Consider the following 20511-nt stretch of genomic DNA (forward strand, 5'->3'; position numbering starts at 1 on the left):
GCCACCTGAATTTCTTGGCTCATAGCCTGCTTCCTCCATCTTCAAAACCAGCAATGGTGGGTTGAGTCTCTCTCATGGTTTGAATCTCTCCTCCCTCTTCTCGATTGTTGCATCTCTCTGACTGCAGCTAAGAAAGATTTTCTGCTTTTAAGGATTCATGTGATTAGATTGGGCCCACCCAGATAATCCAGGATAATCTATTCATCTGAGGGTCCATAACTTCAATTATATCTGCAAAGACCCTTTTACCAGGTATAGTAACATATTACAGGTTCCAGGAATCAGGGCATGGCCATCTTTGGGAGGCCATTATTCTGCCTACCACACTTCATGACAAAGGGGCAAATTCTCCAAGGAGACATACCAATCCTAAATGTGTATGCTCTTAAAAACAAAGCTTCAAAATACATGAGGCAAATATAGATCTGAAAGGAAAAATAGACAAATCAACAATTATGGTTGAAGACTTCATTACTCCTCTCTCAGTAACTGATAGAATAGGCAGAAAATCCATAAGGACGGAGACAACCTGAACAACAATATTAGCCAATTTGACCTAATGACATTTACAGAACACTCTACCAAACAATTGTAGAATACACATTCCTCTCACATGCACTTGGTACATTAATATAGGACATATTCTCGACCATAAAATGAACATTAATAAATATAAAAGAACAGAAATCATACAAAGTAGGCAATCAGACCAGAACAGAATTAAAACTAGAAATCAATAATAAGAAGATAACTGGAAAGTCTGAATACATTTGGAAATTCAAAAAAATCTCGGAATAACCTATGGGTCAAGAAAGAAGGCTCAAGAGAAATTTAAAAATATTTTGAACTAAATAAAAACTAAAATGCAACATACAGTTGAAACAGTGGTTAGAAAAGAAAGAAAAAAATCTAAAATCAATAACCTAAGTTTGCACTTTAGCAAACCAGAAAAGATAAAATCAAAACCAAAGAAATTTTGAAGGAAAATAATAAATATTTGAGCAAAAATCAATGAAATTAATAATACAAAAACAATAAAGAAATCAATGAAACCAAATACTGTTTCTCTGACAAGAGCAACATAATTGATATATCTCTAGCCAGCTTAACAGAAACAGAGGATTGGAGAGAACTACAAATTATGAAAATCAGGAATGAAAGAGGGAATACAACCACTGATCCCACAGTCATTAGAAGGATAATAAAAAATATTATGAATAACTCTATGTCCATAAGTCCGACAACTGAGATGACATAGACCAATTCCCCAAAAGACACAAACTATCAACAATTATTCAAGAAAAAAGAGATAACCTGAATGCCCTATATCTATTAATGAAATTGAATTTATAAGTAAAAATCTTCCAACAAAAAAACTCTAGGCCCAGGTGTGTTCACTATTGTATTCTACCAAACACATAGAAAGAAATAATACTAATCCTTTCCAATCTCTTCCAAGAAATAGAAGAGGACAGAACATTTTCAATTCATCTTATGAGGTCAGCATTACTATATCAAAACCAGATAATGACATTACCAGAAAAGAAAACTGTGGACCAATATCCCTCAAGAAAATCCTGTGGATTTTTAAATTCAGATATTGTAGTTTTTCAGTTCTAGAAATTCTATTTGGTTCTTTTTATATCTTACATAGCTCTCATTATCTTCTTGTTTTCCTTTGAGTCCTTGATACATTTGTAAAAGCTTTTAAAAAGTCCCTTTCCGTTCATTCTATTAGCTCTGTCTTTTCTGGATCTTTTCTTAATGAGCAGTTTTTCTCTTGGTTTTAAGCCACATTTTCCTTCTTCTTTATATGCCTAGTAATTTTATCATTGGATGTTGGACATTGAGACTGTTACACAGATCTTGATACTGCTGTCTCCTTTAAAGTACAATGGTGGGGTTTTTTTGCCAGACATTCAAGTTAATTAGGTTAGCAAATCAATTTGATATTTTTTAGAGCAGGTCTAAAATAGCCTTTAATCTAGTAGGGCTAGTTTAACCCTATTACTGAGGTGTGACCTTTCTGGGGTTTTTACTGAAGGCCACAGATGTCCAACAAAATCTCTCCAGTATAGCTAGTTAGAACCTGAATATCTTCTAGACCCATGTGAGCTCTTAGAATAGTTCAGCCAAAAGCTCCCTAGTTGTACCTTTCCCAGTCTTGAGGAGCCTCACCCTATTTGTGTATACTTTAGATATCAGCAAAATACTCAAGCAGACTCCTATGTAGATTTCTGGAGTCCTTTCTCTGGAGAGCTCTTTCTCTTTTCATATTCTTCCCTGAAAATTCCAGCCACCTTGACCTTTCCAAAATCCAGTCTCTCTCTCCTCAATTCTACAAGATAGCCATGCTTTGCTTAGGTTCCTCCTGCTGTGTGACAGGTGGAAAGTGCCTCCAGGCAGAACATGAGGGCAATCATAGGCTCTCCTAATTTGCTCCCTTCTCTCATGGATCACAGTTCTGCACTGCCTGTTGTCCAACATCGGAGAATGGCTGTTTCATATATTTTGCCTCGTTTTCTAGTTGTTTGCACAGGAGGACAAGTCCAGTACTTGTAAATTGTCATGGCCAGAAGTAGAAAGGTCCGTGTTTCATACATAGCTGAACACTGTTATAAAAACTGCCGGTTCATTAAGTCCTCATTATGACAGGAGCTGTAAAATATAAAAAGGGAACCTCTACCTTCCCAGTTAATACTGTGCAGGTAAAATAACAATATAAATATGCTTCAGAGTTTGACAGTTTTAAAAGTTTTAAAGAATGGATTGGAAGTACCAGGAAATCTGTTCATGTTCTCAATGCCTATCACATGTTTAATCTTTTAAAAATAGTTATGCATTATACTCTACTAATAGAGGACTTTATTCTCTTCCTTTCTGATATTGTTGTTTACTCTAATAAATTAGGAAGGCAAATTCCATTTTATTATGCTCAAGTGGTTTCTGCTTTATTCCCATGCTTGTCTGAAGGTTTCTTCTATAAGATACAGATCAGAAATTGGAAAGATTAGACTTAAAATCTTAGTTGAAAGGACTGTAACAGATCCTCTTACCTATTGATATGGCAAGGAATAAACTAATAGAAACAGGCTTCCCAGTGTAAACTGACATTGCCACCTCAAGTAGACACCAATCCATCTGTTTTAGGGGACTGAGTCAGGATTTCCAAGATTAAATTTTTAGACCAAGAGCAGATAATTTTGTGAAAGCACACTGATAACCCAAGATATAGCAGGACATTAAGTATGCCAGATTGAATGAACTGATGAAGGCAATCTAATCATGCTTATTCATTTTGGAATTCTGTTGGTACTATTTTTAACATTCCATTATCTGATGGGCACATAAGAAAACCCATTTTCTTTTGACTTTCCTCTAACACTTATGCTTGTACAAAACATTCTTTGTATTTAGTATCTTATTCTCATCAACTCCTCAGAATTCAGGTACAAATACTTTTACTAAGCCTCAACTTTTCATGGCAATGCAGTCCTTTGCATAAATTGAATAAAAATCTGTCCTCCTTTTTGCTGGGATAGAATTGGACAAATTGTGCAAGTGAGGCCATATCTGGAGGATCATATTTGAGAATCCATTCCATTCAACCAGATATCACAAGTCCCCAGTCCCCATCAAGGACATAGATGTAACTGATATTTGGAACCAACACCTATAAGCCTTCCTATGAAAACTGTCTGGTATCTGTTGTTGTACATTGTCCCAGAATTACAGGTAGTAAGAAAGGTCACTGCCTAGCACATTCTTTAACAAGCCCATCTAAGAGACATCTGACTCTTAGGGGAATGTACCTTTGTTTAAATTAGTATGTACTTTTGATTAGGACCAGACTATGTAAAGCTAGATGTTAACCTACAAAAAACTGATAAAAGTAGAAATGATTTTTGTCCAGTAGAGATGCAAGTGATTTTTGACAGAGAAGATAACTCCAAAGATACGGCTTTTTTGTCATAGAGTATATTGACCAAGTTAACACACTAGGTTTGTATCTAACTTAGCAATCTAAATTCAGCATTTCTTTGTTGCACTAGTTATATACATGTTGGTTTCTCACTTGTTTTTGGAGTGGGTTTTGTCATCCTGCTTGTTCCCTCATTCATGTGCTAAATAAAACTTGTATTCATGCTCACTATATGCATAACAATTTTATTTTTGTCATTTTGAGAATTATACCTTCACAAAAGGATTTAAGAAAGCTCCATAGAAATGTTGATTTTGCTGAAGAAACAGGAACTCAGCTGAGCTTCCAGGAACAACTCCCAGAACTTCTGTATCTATTTTTATTCCATAATCAATCAGATTACTTAATTTTCACAAGTAATCTCAAGAATAATAAATACACTAACAAATAATAATGAACTCACCATCATCAATCCATAATCCAATGACGAGTGACATGCCACAATTAGAAGGACCTGCAACTAAGATATACAACTATGTACTGGGGGGATTTGGGGAGATAAAGCAGAAAAAAAAAAAAAGATTGGCAACAGTTCTTAGCTCAGGTGCCAATCTTAAAAAAAAAAAAAAAAAAAAGAGTGACAGAATAATCTTCACAAACAAAACCAATTTCTTTGCTATGAAAAATTATCCAAACATCCAAATCTTTTAAATCACATGCCAATACTACTTCAAACACCTCTGACCACACAGCATGCAAGCAAAGAAAGCTTGACAACCAAATCTAAAAATAAAGCGTCCTAGACAACCATATCTGAACCTGAGGTTTCAGGATACTCCTCAGTAGCCATAGTAGTAGTATAACTAAACACTGCAAGCATACCACCTAAATATGCCAAAATAAAACTATTAATCCTAAAAAATATCCATCAAAATTTATTGCAATAACATATCTGACCCTACCACTTAGAATAAGTAAGACTTTTACAAGCCATACGTGACACATCAGATATAAGAGCCTTTTCATCTGGAACACACAATTTGCCAAAACATTAACTATGCCTAACCAATCCAATATAAACATTCTAACGTAGCATCTCTAGTTCGTATGTGTCCATTTATTCGTATATGATGGGACTTACATACAGAGCCTACATACACACAGAAACCTGGAATATCAGAGTGATCCCATTGTTTTCACACATGGAAAAAGCATTTATAGACTATGTACTCCTATGAAAACAAGTATTCTGAGGAGATGCATTAATTACTACTTTCAGTTGAAAAAATCTACTTTCAGATATTCCTTATATTAACACTAGTTAATAGAATGAGTCTGTGGTGGATGAGTCCATCCTTTTATAACTATTTACTTTTCACTACTTTTACATGAAAAAGGATCAAATATGTCCTCAGGATTAACATCAAATACAAATAAAATTCCATTCTACCCTTAGTACACAATGAAAAATACCTTAAGATTTTCCTAATTACCCAATTAGCTGATAAGAGAGTTATTACACAGCTGACCCCCACACCGTGCCATCTTTGCTGCCACAGCTGCTAGAAATACAGATGCCTGATTTCTGTCCTGCTCAGATGTTTATTTTCAAAATCAAAGTCTCAAATGAGTATATCTAATTGGTAAAACCTAGGTCACATGGATTTCCCGTAGACATATGATAAGCTAGAAAATGCAAGTTGTTTTATTTTCTGTAATCTATCTTACGAAGGCAGGCTTAACTTATCAAATGCAAATCTGACCTTTTATTTCACCCACTTTAAAATACCCAGGGTAATTCCAAACTCTCTAACTTGTTATTTAGCATTATTATAATCTTCTCTCAACATGTTTTCCCAGATTCTTCTCCTAATCTATCTTCCATCTCCTTCCTATCCCTCTTTTGTCATTCTCCTTCCCTCCATGCTTCCCTTCCTTTCTTTCTTTTACACCCCCCCATATCCCCTCTTGCTCCAGTATACTGTAATCTATGAAACACACCACCATCGTTACCCATGGTTCCCCTTAGTAACGATCTTCCCTCAGCTCAAATGATACGTTTGCATGAAGTATTCAAGTCTCTCAAGTAGAACCAGTCACTCTTGCCTCAAAATTGCAATGTACACAGCACATGCTTTAAATATCACCACACCTTTATCAGCCTATATACCTCCTTCTTCCAGAATCCACCATTCCCATCCCTCAGAATGAGAAAGAAGTTGTTCTTGTGTGCTCCTAAGCAACCTGAAATTAACTGTAGTTCAGCACTTATAATGAATTGTAATTGCCTGTTATGCTATCCTGTGAACTCCATTAGGGCTGGATGTATGTTTATTCACCACTGTATTCCATGTGCCTAGTATCCAACAGATACTCAATAAATATTTGTTGAATGGTAAGAAGAAGGAATCAAGAATAAATATGTTTCTTACTTTGCCTCATCTATGATTGTAAACTATCCAAAATGCCCAGGAAAATGCTATACACATGGTAGGCCCACTGTAAAAGTCTATGAAATGCTTGGATAAAAAGGAAATACATGACAAGAGCAGGTTTACAAGTTTGTTTTCAGAATTTCCAGTGAATGTAGACAGCAGTAATTACACTGACTGCATTACAAGAAAAACCCTCCTGCCAATGTTATAGTGCTGCTACCAAACTGGAATAAAATTGTGTGCATGTGTGATTATCTTCATCTAAAGTCTTTATCTCCAGGAGCAGCACATAACCTCGTACAGAAGAGGGATTTATTAAAAGTTTGTTGAGCTGGGGAATGTGTCTTACCTGTGGTTGTACAAACCATTCGCCTGCATTCAGAGTCGACAGGAAATCCCATGTGAAAGAAGAAGGGTGTGCAAAGGAGGCATTTGGCATGACTTTCCGAATATTGGTTGTTCTTCTCAGGTCATAGTCATGCATGAGAAAAGGCACGCTATCATAACTGCAGCCAGAGGGAGAAAAGAGGGAAAGGGGTAGTAGACTGAACTCAAACACCTTGGCAGATAGAGTTTTCAGAAAGCCTATCAAAGTCACAAGTCTTACTAGGGCTCCTTACTCCCTCCCAAATCTCAGCAAAGGACTAAGTACTAGATATTTACACTTTGATGCCAATATTTTTCTGCTCTATAGATCAATATTTTGTGATATATAATAATAATAATAGTAAAGAATAGCTTCCCTATCCAGGGCTTTCTGACATCAAGAAAAGAATAGGTACAGCAGTGACCTGAGAGCAAGGTGAGTGAGGTTAGGATGGGGCAAGGCCCTGAGGTCCCCAGAACCATACTAAACAAGCATCCACACAATCTTTCTCTGTTTTTCTGACCCATTTCTCAGTTAGGCACCTGCCCTGAGTCCTAGATCCTTCACTCAGATGGTATTATTAGAAAAGTTCCTGGTTCCGTTATCTGCTATTTGCCTTGAAGAATCTCTGCTTTTATAAAAATCTCACTTCCTTGCTCATTAAAATACCTATTAGGAGAACTCTGTAATGGCCATGAGGGAGACTTAGCCTCCTGCCCATAAATAACTAGAAAATGGGACAAAATAAGAGAAATAACTTTTTCAGCCAATGGAAAAAAGGAAGCACAGTATGACGATCTCTGAGAAAAGGCAACGAAATGAAATAAGCTCTACCACTATGAAGGCTTCCTTCTTACAGGTGAATACTAGACTGTGGCACAGGACTGGGTAACCTACAAGGAACCCAACTATCATGCTGAAATAAAGAGAAAGAGATCAGATTAAGGAGAAGTGAAGACAGCTAAAATTTGTGGGCCAGAGTCCCATAGAGGATGGAGCTATGCAGAAAACAACAACAACAAAAAGAGTTCCAGGAAAATAAGTACAGAGGTTCCTTGAGTGTATGGCTAAATGTCAATCTGTACATGTGCAGAGTAAACTCTATGCAGCTTGCCAAGAACAACTTCCAAGAAAAGAAAAATTATCAGAAAGTTATCATGACAATTTGCAGAGCTCACAGAGGAGTGTCAATCATTCAAGTTCCATCCATGGAGAGTGGAGAGACCTCAATCATTACATGCGTGTTCTTTAGAGACTCCAGAGGGCAACACCTTAGAAATGAGGATAATTTAGAACTAGAACGATTTTAGAACCTCCATAAAAGAACTTAAAAACAAGCCTCCAAAGGATCAAACTAATCTGCAAGTAACTTAACTGCCTGCTAGAAAAAGTCCAAAATTCTTTAAAGGACTACAACAAAATATACCACTCAGCATGGTAAAATCACAATGTCCAGCATGTAACCAAAATTTACCAGACATGTAAAGAAGCAGGAAAATGTAACCATAATCAGGAGAAATTACTCAATAAGGACAAACTTGAAAATGAAAGAGACAATAGAATTAGTAAACAAGGGTATTAAATCATGTAAAACAAAAATATAGACGATGTATATAAGAAATGCAAAGGAAAACATAAACATAATGAAGATATAACTGTAAGATATGGAAAAACAAATTCTAGAGCTGAAAAAATATAATAACTGAAATAAAATTTTCTCTGGATAAAATTAAAAGCAGATTAGATATTACAGATTAGGTAAAGATCAGTGAATTTGAAGATGTAGCAATAGAATCTATCCAAATGACCTGTGAGACAATATCAAGCAGTATTTTATATGTGTGACTGGAGTTCTAAAAACAGGGGGAACAGAAAAAAAATCTGACAAAATAAAAGCAAAACAAATCTTCAAAATTTGATGGAAATTATGCATCAACAGATCCAAGAATCTTAACGAATACCAAGAAGAATAAATATAAGCATATACATACACATGCACACACCCCATATTTAGGATTATTATAACCAAATTGGTGAAAAACTGAGGAAGAAAAGAAAATTGTAAAAGTAGCCAGAGGGGGGAAAAAGACATATCTAGAGGGAAATAAAGATAAGCAAAAAGCAGACTTCTCATCAAAAAAATATGACAGAAAACAACAAAAAGACATATTTTAAGTGGGGAAGGAAAACAACAGTCAACTTAAAATTCTTCAAAAATGAAGGGAAGAAGAGAGGATTTAGGGAAGCTGGCAGAGTAGAACGCACTGGGAATCTGTCTCCCCACCTAGAGAACAAACAACCACATTGGATGATGTAACTGTTTTGGAACTCTGGAGTATATTAAAGGCTTGCAACTTCCAGGGGAAGGCTTGGACATAAATTGGGGTTAATTTCAGTAAATTTCAGCTCTTAGAACAGTAACAGCTACCCATCCTGCACCCCCAGCCACATGGCAAGAAACTATTTACATGTTCCTGGAACAGCCTCCACAGCAGCTGGTGAGAGCTTAGATGGCAAAAAGGACCCTGTACTCCAAATGTAGGGCTCTGTGCTCTGGTTGCCGATTGCTGCATCTTGTCACAGAAAAGCAGACAGGGAGGTGAGCAACTATTGTTGTTGTACCTCCCCTCACTGTTGCAAAGCCCTCCCCCTCTAGCTGAAGTGACTTCTAGGGGATTCAAAGGAACAGAACCCTTTTTACCCCTCTTTTTTCTCCTTTTCCCCTTTTGGAAGTTAGACATTAAAGACTAGCACATTAAAAACAGATTCATATACAGGGAAAATTAGAAAATAACTGTGTATGCCCAAGGAAAGGATCAGAAAAATCTGAGAAGACCTTAAGTTTCCACCTCAGGGTGACTCATAGCACAGAGACATCCTACAATAATAAACAAACAAACCAGTAACAAAAACAGCAAACCCTGGGGAAGGGGGAGAATCTGATTTCCAGTGTTACCACATTATTAGATGCTATTAATGAAACTAAGACCCCTCTCCTTGGTCTAACAGGTGAATCTAGTAAGCAAGCTCGATAGGCTTAAAGTCAGTACAATAAAAATCCATGCTGTACGGTGAAGCAGCCATGCAGGCTATCTTAAGCCTGTGTCAGAATGACTTTGCAACCCCATACTTCATGACTGAAGGCGCCAGCTGGATAGATCCACAACATGAAAAGATAAAGGTACACTCTCATATTTTCAAACCACATTTCTTAGAGATTGAGGGAAACAGTAAGGACCCTGGTCCTTGCCTCCCTCCATATATAAATAACACCAACACTCCAAGCCTTGTTTGATGAATAACCAAAAGGTTCTTGTCTATGTTATCTTTGAATTATACGAATATTAGATGTGTAAGCCTTTTTCTGCACATACACTACTTTGCTAAAAAGAAAAAAAGTATATAAACTACACTCAGATCTGTAGACCTCAGAGAAGTTCCTCAGAATACTCTGTTGGACTATTTCCTGGGATTTGAATTTCTCACTGATTATTGAATAAACTCCTTTAATGAACCTTTACCCAGACTCTCTATTTCAGCCGACAACACAAATGTCCAGTTTTCAACCAAAAAACAAATCACAAGGCATACAAACAAACAGGAGAGTATGGCCTATTCAAAGGAAAAAAATAAATCAACAGAAACTGTCCCTGAAAAAGAGCTGATGGCATATATATGAGACAAATTGTCTTAAAGATACTCAAAGAACTAAAGGAAGATGTGGATAAAATACTTAAAAAATAATGTATGAACAAAATGTAAATATTAATAAAGAGATAAAAAAACAAATAGAAATTCTGTAGCTGAAAAGTACAATAACTAAAAAGAAAAATTGACTGAAGGGATTCAAAAGCAACTTAAGCAGGCAGAATAAAGAATCAGTGAACTTGAAGATAGGACAATAGAAGTTATTAAGTCTGAGGAACAGAAAGAAAAAAGATTGTAGAAAAGTGAACAAACTTTAAGGGATACCCTGTCACCAAGGCCAGGCAAACACACTACAAGAAAAGAAAAACGCAAAATCCCTTATGAACATTGATGCAAAAACACTCAACAAAACACTAGCAAATAGAATTCAGTAGTGTATTAAAAGGATTATACACCATGACCAAGTGGGATTTATTCCTGAAATGCAAGGATGGTTCAAAATACCAAAATCCATCAATGTAATACACATCAACAGAATGAAGAGGAAAAAACCCACACTATCATCACAATTGATGTGGAAAAAGCATTAGACAAAACTTAACACCATTTCACGATAAAATACACTCAATGAACTAGGAAAAGAAGGAAACTATCCCAATATAATAAAAGACATATATGAAAAACCCAGAGTGAACACCATATTCAATGGTGAAAGACTGAAAGCTTTTCCTCTAAGATTAGGAACAAAGCAAGTATGTCTCGTGTTGCCACTTCTATTCATAGTAGAACTGGAAGTTCTAGCCAGAGCAATAAAGCAACATAGAGAAACAAAATGGATTCAAATTGGAAAGGAAGAAATAAAATTACCTCTGTTTTCAGATGATAAGATCTTATATGTAGAAAGCCCTAAGGATGCCACAAAAAAACAAAACTAATAAATGAATTCAGCAAAATAGCAGGATAGAAAGTCAACCCACAGAAATAAATTGCATTTCTATACACTAACAATAAACAATCTGAAAAGGAAATTACAAAAACAATTTCATTTATAATAGCATCAAAAAGAATAAAATGCTTAAGATTTAACTTAAGCAAGGAGGTGAAAGACTTATACAATGAAAACTAGAAAACATTGATGAAAGAAATTAAAGAAGACATAAATAAATGGAAACACATCTCATGTTCATGGATTAGAAGACTTAAAATTGTTAAGATGTCAGTACTACTCAAAGTAATCTGCAGATTCAATGCAATCCCCATCAAAATCCCAATGACTTTTCTAAAGAAAAAGAAAAAAATCATCCTAAAATTCATATGGAATCTCAAGGGATCCCAAATAGCTAAAATAATCTTGAAAAGAAGAACAAAACTGGAGGACTCAGACTTCCAGATTTCACAACTTATTACAAAGCTACAGTAATCAAAACAGTATGATACTGGCATAAAGATAGACAAATAGATCAATGGAATAGAGAGCCCAGAAATAAACCCTCATATATATGGTCAAATTTTTGACAAGAGTGCCATGATCAATCAACAGGAAAAGGACAGTCTTTTCAACAAATGGTGCTGGGAAAACTGAATATTCACATGAAAAGAATGAAGTGGCACCTTTACCTAACACCATATATAAAATTAACTCAAAATGGATCAAAGACCTAAATGTAAGAACTAAAACAATAAAACTCTTAGAGGAAAACATAGGGGGAAATCTTCCTGACTTTGGATTTGGTAATGATGTCCTAGAGGACAACAAAGGCACAGGTAACAAAAGAAAAAATAGACATAGCCTTCACGAAAATTTTAAAATTTTGTGCATCAAAAGACACTATCAACAGAGTAAAAAGACAACTCACAGAATGGGAGAAAATATTTGCAAACCATCTATCTAATAAGGGATTAATATCCAGAATATACAGAGAACACCTAAATTTCAACAAGAAAAAAACAAACAACTCAATTCATAAATAAGCAAAAGACTTGAATAGACATTGCTCCAAAGAAGATTATGAATGACTAATAATGAAAAGATGCTCAACATCGCTAATCACTAGGGAAATGCAAATCAAAACTACAACGAGATACCACTTCATACCCATTTAGGATGTCTACTACCAAAAACCAAAAAACAAGTGTTGGTGAGGATATGGAGAAACTGGAACCCTTGTGCATTGTTGGTGGGAACATAAGATGGTACAGCCACTGTGGAAAACAGTATGGCGGCTCCTCAAAAAACTAAAAATAGAATTACCATAGGATCCAGTAACTCCACTCTTGGGTATACAGCCAAAAGAACTGAAAGCAGGGTCTTGAGATATCTACACACCAATGTTCACAATAGCATTATTCACTATAGCTAAAATGTGGAAGCAACACAAGTGTCCATTAACTAACGAATGGATAAGCAAAATGTGGTGTATATATATACAAGGGAATATCATTCATCCTTTTTTAGGATGGAAATTCTGCAAAATACAATATGAATGAACCTTGAGGACTTTATGCTAAGTGACATAAGCCAGTCACAAAAAAACAAATACTGCATGGTTCTACTTATATGAAGTACCCAGAGTAGTCAAAATCATAGAGACAGAGAGTAGAATGGGGTTGCCAGAAGGTGGGCCGAGGAAAGAATGCAGAGTTATCGTTTAATGCATATAGAGTTTCAGTTTTACCAGATGAACAGCGTTATGGAGATGGATGGTTGGAGGTGGCATAACACTATAAATATATACAATACCACTGAACTATACATTTAAAAATCATTAAGATGGTAAATTTTATGTTTTGTATTTTATAATTTTTTTAAAATTGAAAAGAAAAAAGGCCACCATAAAATACAGTCATGCATTGCTTAATGATAAATTGCTTAATGAGAAATGCATCATTAGGCAATTTTATCATTGTGCAAACATCATAGAATGTACTTACACACACCTACACACCTAGGCCATATGGTACTAATCTTATGGGACCACCGTTATATATGCATCCATCGTTAACTGAAATGTCATTATGTGGCTCATGACTGTATTCACTTGGCATAGAAACCCAGATGACATATTGTTTTCTTGGTAAATAAGTACATTCCAAAGTGGAAAGACAAAGAATTAAATAAGTCTATGGTTAAAACAATGATATGTATGTTATTAATATTTGTGCTTAAGGAATCTTTGGGTATTTGGTATTTTAAGTAAATTTGCAGTACACATTTAGGAGAATTTGGCTTAGGTTTGTAATTCAATTTTAAAATATGAAATTGAGTAACTGATCTAGATTGTGATTATAAGTTCAAATCTCACTACATTTATAAAAGGATTTGAAAGATATAAGAGCATTTAAGGTTTACATAGTTATACATTTACTGTATGCAATCTAGAAGAATTAAGTATTCTGAAAAGATTTGTCAGACAACTGCAGTACCAAAAAAATAAAATATATTAAATGCATAACTACAGTTTAAAACATCTAAAGTACTTAACTAAAATGGGATTGGGCACTAATCAAAGGCCCTCAAAAATAATGGATAAAATGTTAGACTTATAAATGGAATAAGGTTTATAAGCTAAATTTAAAAGCTTAAGTAAGAACTAGGGTTCTGAATTTAATAAACTGAATATTTATTTTGATTTCAACCAAAGTAAAATGTTTCTGGCACAGAAAAATCACTGTAATGCACAAAATAAACTTATATTTAACAAACAATAAAGAGAAAATTAAAATGTTTTCATACAAAGAGAGGATAATTCATTTCTAAGACACCTGCACTATAAGAAAAATTAAAAGATGTTCTTAAGCAAAAAGTAGACACCAATTGGAAACTTGGATCTGCACAAAAGAATGAAGCATACCATTCATTCATTCATTACCAGAAATGATAAATATATGAGTAAATATTTAAAGCTTTTCTCTCATTTTTTAATTTTTAAAAATATTAGACTGCTTAAAGCAAGAATTAATAATATATTGTGAGATTCATGACAGTAACAGGTCAAATGATGGGAGAGGTAAAAGGGAAGTATACTGTTAAAAGATTTGTATTTTACACACAAAAAATACATATTTAAAGAACAGGTGGTAGGTTAAAGATCATATTGTAACTCTAGTGCAATCACTAAAAAATAAAAGAGGTATAGCTAGTAAGCAATAGGGGAGATAAAGTCCTAAAAATATTCCATTAATTTAACAGGAGGCAGGAAATAAGAAAACAAATAGCAAAACAGTAAGGCACTCACCTCAGGCGTGAAATTTAAGGGAGGTGCCAAAAAACTCAACAATCAAGATAAATACTATTTTAATGCAATATTTTAAAAAATCTTAATTAATGTAAAGATCCATTGTAAACAAAAAAATATGTCTTAAGTATATGCAGGATTAGTACTACTGATTTTTCCTTTTGCCACAGGCTCTAATGACTTGGCATGGCACATCCTTATTGAAATAGCTGACACTTTGTCCATCATGCATGTTAAAGGGTAGGCAATACTGAGAGAACTTACTGATCTCTCTCCGTCTCTCTGTCTCTGCCACACACACACACACACTCACTTGTTAGGTACAACATTTATATTTATTTCCCTTAAAAAGCTAAGTAAAGACTGAGTTGGTAGGGAAGGAATGGGGCAATAGGCCCACACAAACTTATTGAGATCTTTCAATTTCTCTGTCTCAGTGTTCACTGACACCCAGTGAGTGCTAGCAAGATTTCTTTTGGCTCACACGTGGAGGTCAACATGGCTTGAGAACACATAAACCTCATGGTAACCACTAAACAAAAAATCAAAGCAGAATGACAAATCATAAATAAAGAGAAAACTGAGAAACCCATCACAGAAAACCACCAAACTGACATGGCTGTCACAAATACAAGGGAACAGAAATAACGGAAATATAGAAACCAGAAAACAAGAGATGAAATGACAGTATTAAGCCCTCATATATCAATAATCACTCTAAATGTAAATGGGTTGAATTCTCTAATCAAAAGACACAGAGTGTTTGGATGGATTAAAAAACAAGAACCAACAATATGCTGCCTCCAGGAACCACATATTAGATCTAAAGACAAACACAGGCTCAGAGTGAAAGGATGGAAGATGATACTCCAGGCAAATGGCAAGCAAAAGAAAGCAGGTTTTGCCATACTTACATGAGACAAAGCAGACTTCAAGATAAAAAAGACAATGAGAGATAAAGAGGGGCAGTATATAATGATAAAAGGGACATTCCACCAAGAGGACATACAGTTATGAATATATGTGCACCTAACACAGGAGCACCAAAATATATAAAGCAACTATTAATGGACCTAAAGGGAGAAACTGACAGCAACACAATAAAAGTAGAGGACCCCAACACCCCACTTACATCAATGGATAGATCATCTAGACAGAAAGTCAACAAGGAAACAGTGGCCTTACATGAAATACTAGATCAGATGGACTTAATAGAGATATATATATAGAACACTTCATCCAAAAACAGCAGATACACATTCTCCTCAAGTGCACACAGAACATTCTCAAAGATAGACCATAAGTCAGGAAACAAGGTAAGCCTTAATAAATTTAAGAAGATTGCAATCATATCAAGTATCTTTTCCCACCACAATGCTATGAAACTAGAAATCAACTACAAGAAAAAAGCTGGGAAAGTCACAAATATGTGGAAACTAAACAACATGTTACTGAACAACCAATGGATCAATGAAGAAATCAAAGGAGAAATAAAAAAATACCTGGAGACAAATGAAAATGAAAACACAACATACCAACTCTAATGGGATGCAGCAAAAGCAGTACTAAGAGGGAAATGAATAGCAATACAGGCCTGCCTCAACAAACAAGAAAAATCTCAGATAAGAAGTTTTAAACTACACCTAACAGAACGAGAAAAAGAAGAACAAAGCCCAAAGTCAGTAGAAGGAGGGAAATAATGAAAATTAGAGTAGAAACAAATGAAATACAGACTTAAGAAACAATAGGAAGGATCAATGAAACTAAGAGCTGGTTCTTTGAGAAGATAAACCAAACTGACAAACTCTTAGCCAGACTCACTAAGAAAAAAGAGAGATGGCTCAAATAAATAAAATTAAAACTGAAAGAGGAGAAATTACAACGGACACCACAGAAATACAAAGGATTATAAGAGAATGTTATGAAAAACTATATGCCAACAAATTGGATAACCTAGAAGAAATGGATAAATTCATAGACTCATACAACCTCCCAAAACTGAATCAAGAAGAAATAGAGAATCTGAAAAGACCAATCACAAGTAAAGAGATTGAAACAGTAATCAAATTCTGCCAAAAAACAAAAGTCCAGGACCAGATGGTTTCTCTGGAGAATTCTACCAAACATTCAAGGATTTAATATCTATCCTTCTCAAACTATTCCAAAAAATTGAAGGAACACTTCCTAACTCATTCTATGAGGCCAACATTATCCTGATACAAAAACCAGACAAGGACAACACAAAGAAGGAAAATTACACGTCATTATCATTGATGAACATAAATGCAAAAAATCCACAAGAAAATATTGGCAAATTTAATACAACAATACATTTAAAGGATCATTCACCATGATCCAGTGGGATTTATACCAGGGATGGAAGATGGCTTAACATCCACAAATCAATCAGTGTAATACTACATATTAACAAAATGAGGGATAAAAATCACATGATCACCTCTATAGATGCAGAACAAGCATGTGACAAGCTCCAACATTCATTTATGATAAAAACTCTCAATAAAAAAGAAGGGGGCGGAGCAAAATGGCGGGGTGAGCTGGCCCAGGATTCTCTCCCCTGCAAAATACAACAAAAGATTGGAAGAACTGAATTTCAGAGAATAAACATAATGCCAGCTCGTTAGAGACCTACAATACCAAGAAGGCGGAGATCATAAACCTTGCTTACACCCTCGGAGGCGCTGGAACGGTAGGAGAGAACATCGCTCCCTCCCCTAGAGTCTGCGATCGCTGCAGCGCAGGTCAGGAAGGAGCGAGGGAGGGGCTGCGCGACCGGGGAATCATCCAGGACTCCTGCCGCTGATTCAGTGGAGACCCGCTGACGGGGGGAAAGCTTCCGTCCGCGGGGACCCCATAAACCAACGGCCTTGGGAGACCAGAGAACAGAACTGATCTGAACCCAGACCAGCGCATCTGAGTAACAGCCCCTCCGCCCCGGCAAAGCCAGTGGGCGCAGCCATCTTGCCCCAAGGCAGAGAGCTCATAACATGCGGCTCTTGACCCCCATCTAGTGGTGACAGGCTGTAACTGCAACTGAATTCTACCACCATGCGAAAAAACCGCTCCTCTACCATCCAGCAATTTATAAAAGCCCCAGACCAGAATGAAAACAAGAAAAACATAGAATTAAGTCCTGAGGACTTGGAATTAGGTAAACTAAGTGATAATGAGTTCAGAGCAGCTATAATCAAAAAACTCAATGAGGTAAAGAGAAAGATAGAGAAACAAGCCAAGTTCTGGAGTTACTTCACAAAAGAGATTGAAATCATAAAGAAGAATCAAACAGAATTACTTGAGATGAAAAACACAATGGACCAGATAAAACAGAATACAGATTCCCTGAATGCCCGTGTAGACAACATAAAGGAGAAAATTAGCATAATCAAAGATAGACAGGCTGAATGGTGCCAGACGGAGGAACAAAGAGAACTAAGAATTAAAAAAAATGAGGAAAATCTCTGAGAGATAATGGATTCAATGAGGAGTAAGAACATAAGGATCATAGGAATTCCCGAGAATGTGGAAAAGGAAAATGGAGCAGAAAGTGTGCTTAACGAAATTATTGAAGAGAACTTCCCAAATCTAGGGATCAACGGAGAAATGTGTGTAGAGGAGGGTTTTAGATCTCCTAGATTTGTCAGTGTAAAAAGACCTACCCCACGGCACATAGTAGTAAAGTTGGCAAAAAGGAAAGATCAGGAAAGAATACTCAGGGAAGTAAGAAAAAAAAAGAGAATAACCTATAAAGGAGCCCATATCAGACTGTCAGCGGATTTCTCTACAGAAACCCTACAAGCTAGGAGAGAATGGAGTGACATATTCAAAGCTTTAAGGGATAAAAATCTTCAGCCAAGAATACTCTATCCAGCAAGAATTTCCTTCAGATATGAGGGAGAAATTAAATCTTTTCCAGACAAACAAAAGTTAAGGGAATTTGTAACTAAAAGCCCTCCATTACAAGAAATCCTCAAGAAGGCTCTCATACCTGAAAAAAAGAAAAAAGGGAGAAAGGGGACACAATCCACAGAGTAGGGAGACCAATGGATAGAACCAGAACAGGATAGCAATTATTCAATTATAGCGTTAGGGTAAAGGTAAGGAAACTACCAAAACAAGGACGATCTTAGCACTGTAGCAATTAATAAGATGACTTGGAATAAAAAATGAAAATAATTATTTAGGAGGGGAAGAGCAAAGGGTCTAAATCAGTATTGGTCAAGTAAGTAAGAGACCACCAGAGAATAGACTATATTATACACGAGATTCTAAATACAAACTTCAAGGTAGACACTAAAATAAAGTATAGAACAGAGTCACAAATCATAAATAAGGAAAAATCTAAGAAACTCAGCATAAGAAATTGCAGTATTAAATGGGTAGTCTAAAGCAAACAGGAAAAGAAACGCAGGAAAACAAGATAATGAGCGACAGATTAACAGCACTAAGTCCACATGCATCAATAATCACTCTCAATGTGAACGGACTGAACTCTCCAATAAAAAGACACAGAGTGGCAAAATGGATTAAAGAACAAGATCCAACAATTTGTTGCCTCCAGGAAACACACCTCAGCCCCAAGGACAAACACAGACTCAGGGTGAAGGGGTGGAGGACAATACTTCAAGAAAATAGCAAGGAAAAAAGGGCAGGTGTTGCAATTCTCATATCAGACCAAGTGGATTTCAAAATAAGACAGGTAAAGAGAGACACAGAGGGACAATATATAATGATCAAAAGGACACTTCATCAAGAAGAAATAATGCTTATAAATATCTATGCACCCAACACAGGAGCACCAAGATTCATAAAGCAACTATTAACAGACCTAAAGGAAGATGTTAAAAACAACACAATAATAGTAGGGGACCTCAACACCACACTCACATCAATTGACAGATCATCCAGACAGAAAATCAACAAGGAAATAGTGGAGCTAAATGAAAAACTAAAACAATTGGACTTAATAGACATATATACATCACTTCACCCTGAAAGAGCTGAATACACATTCTTCTCAAGTGCACATGGAACATTCTCAAGGATAGACCATATGTTGGGAAACAGGGCAAGCCTCTACAAATTTAAAAAAATTGAAATAATAACAAGCATCTTCTCTGATCATAGTGCTATAAGGCTAGAAATTAATTACAAGAAAAAAGCTGAGAAAGGCACAAAGATGTGGAGACTAAACAACACACTACTGAACGAGCAATGGATCATTGAAGAAATTATAGAAGAAATCAAAAAATACCTGGACACAAATGAAAATGATAGCATGCCATACCAACTCATATGGGATACAGCAAAGGCTGTATTAAGAGGAAAATTCATTGCAATACAGGCACATCTTAACAAACAAGAAAAATCCCAAATATGCAACCTTAAAGCACACCTAACTGAACTAGAGAAAAAAGAACAAATGAAGCCCAAAGTCAGCAGGAGAGAAATAATAAAAATCAGAGCAGAAATAAATACTATTGAAATGAAAAAGGCAGTAGAAAGGATCAATGAGACAAAGAGCTGGTTTTTTGAGAAGATAAATAAAATTGACAAACCACTAGCCAGACTTACAAAGAAAAAAAGGGAGAAAGCTCAAATAAAGAAAATCAGAAATCACCATTCACCAAAATAAACTCAAAATGGATCAAAGACCTAAAGGTGAGACCTGAAACCATAAGGCTTCTGGAAGAAAACGTAGGCAGTACACTCTTTGACATCAGTATTAAAAGGATATTTTCAGACACCATGCCTTCTCAGAGAAGGGAAACAATAGAAAGAATAAACAAATGGGACTTCATCAGATTAAAGAGCTTCTTCAAGGCAAATGAAAACAGGATTGAAACAAAAAAACAACCCACTAACTGGGAAAAAATATTTGCAAGT

General features: G+C 35.7%; 1 protein-coding gene across 1 annotated transcript in view; it reads right to left on the bottom strand.

Annotated features, from left to right (window-relative positions):
* GDPD4 (glycerophosphodiester phosphodiesterase domain containing 4) overlaps positions 1-20511 on the bottom strand; it is a 100137-nt gene that overhangs the window by 56745 nt on the left and 22881 nt on the right. The window contains exon 9 of the mRNA XM_046638233.1: positions 6707-6863. Coding sequence (XP_046494189.1) covers positions 6707-6863 — 157 coding nt within the window. The remainder of the gene's footprint in view (positions 1-6706; positions 6864-20511) is intronic.

The sequence above is a fragment of the Equus quagga genome, chromosome 14 (assembly GCF_021613505.1).
Source record: "Equus quagga isolate Etosha38 chromosome 14, UCLA_HA_Equagga_1.0, whole genome shotgun sequence".
NCBI classification, from domain to species: Eukaryota; Metazoa; Chordata; class Mammalia; order Perissodactyla; family Equidae; genus Equus; species Equus quagga.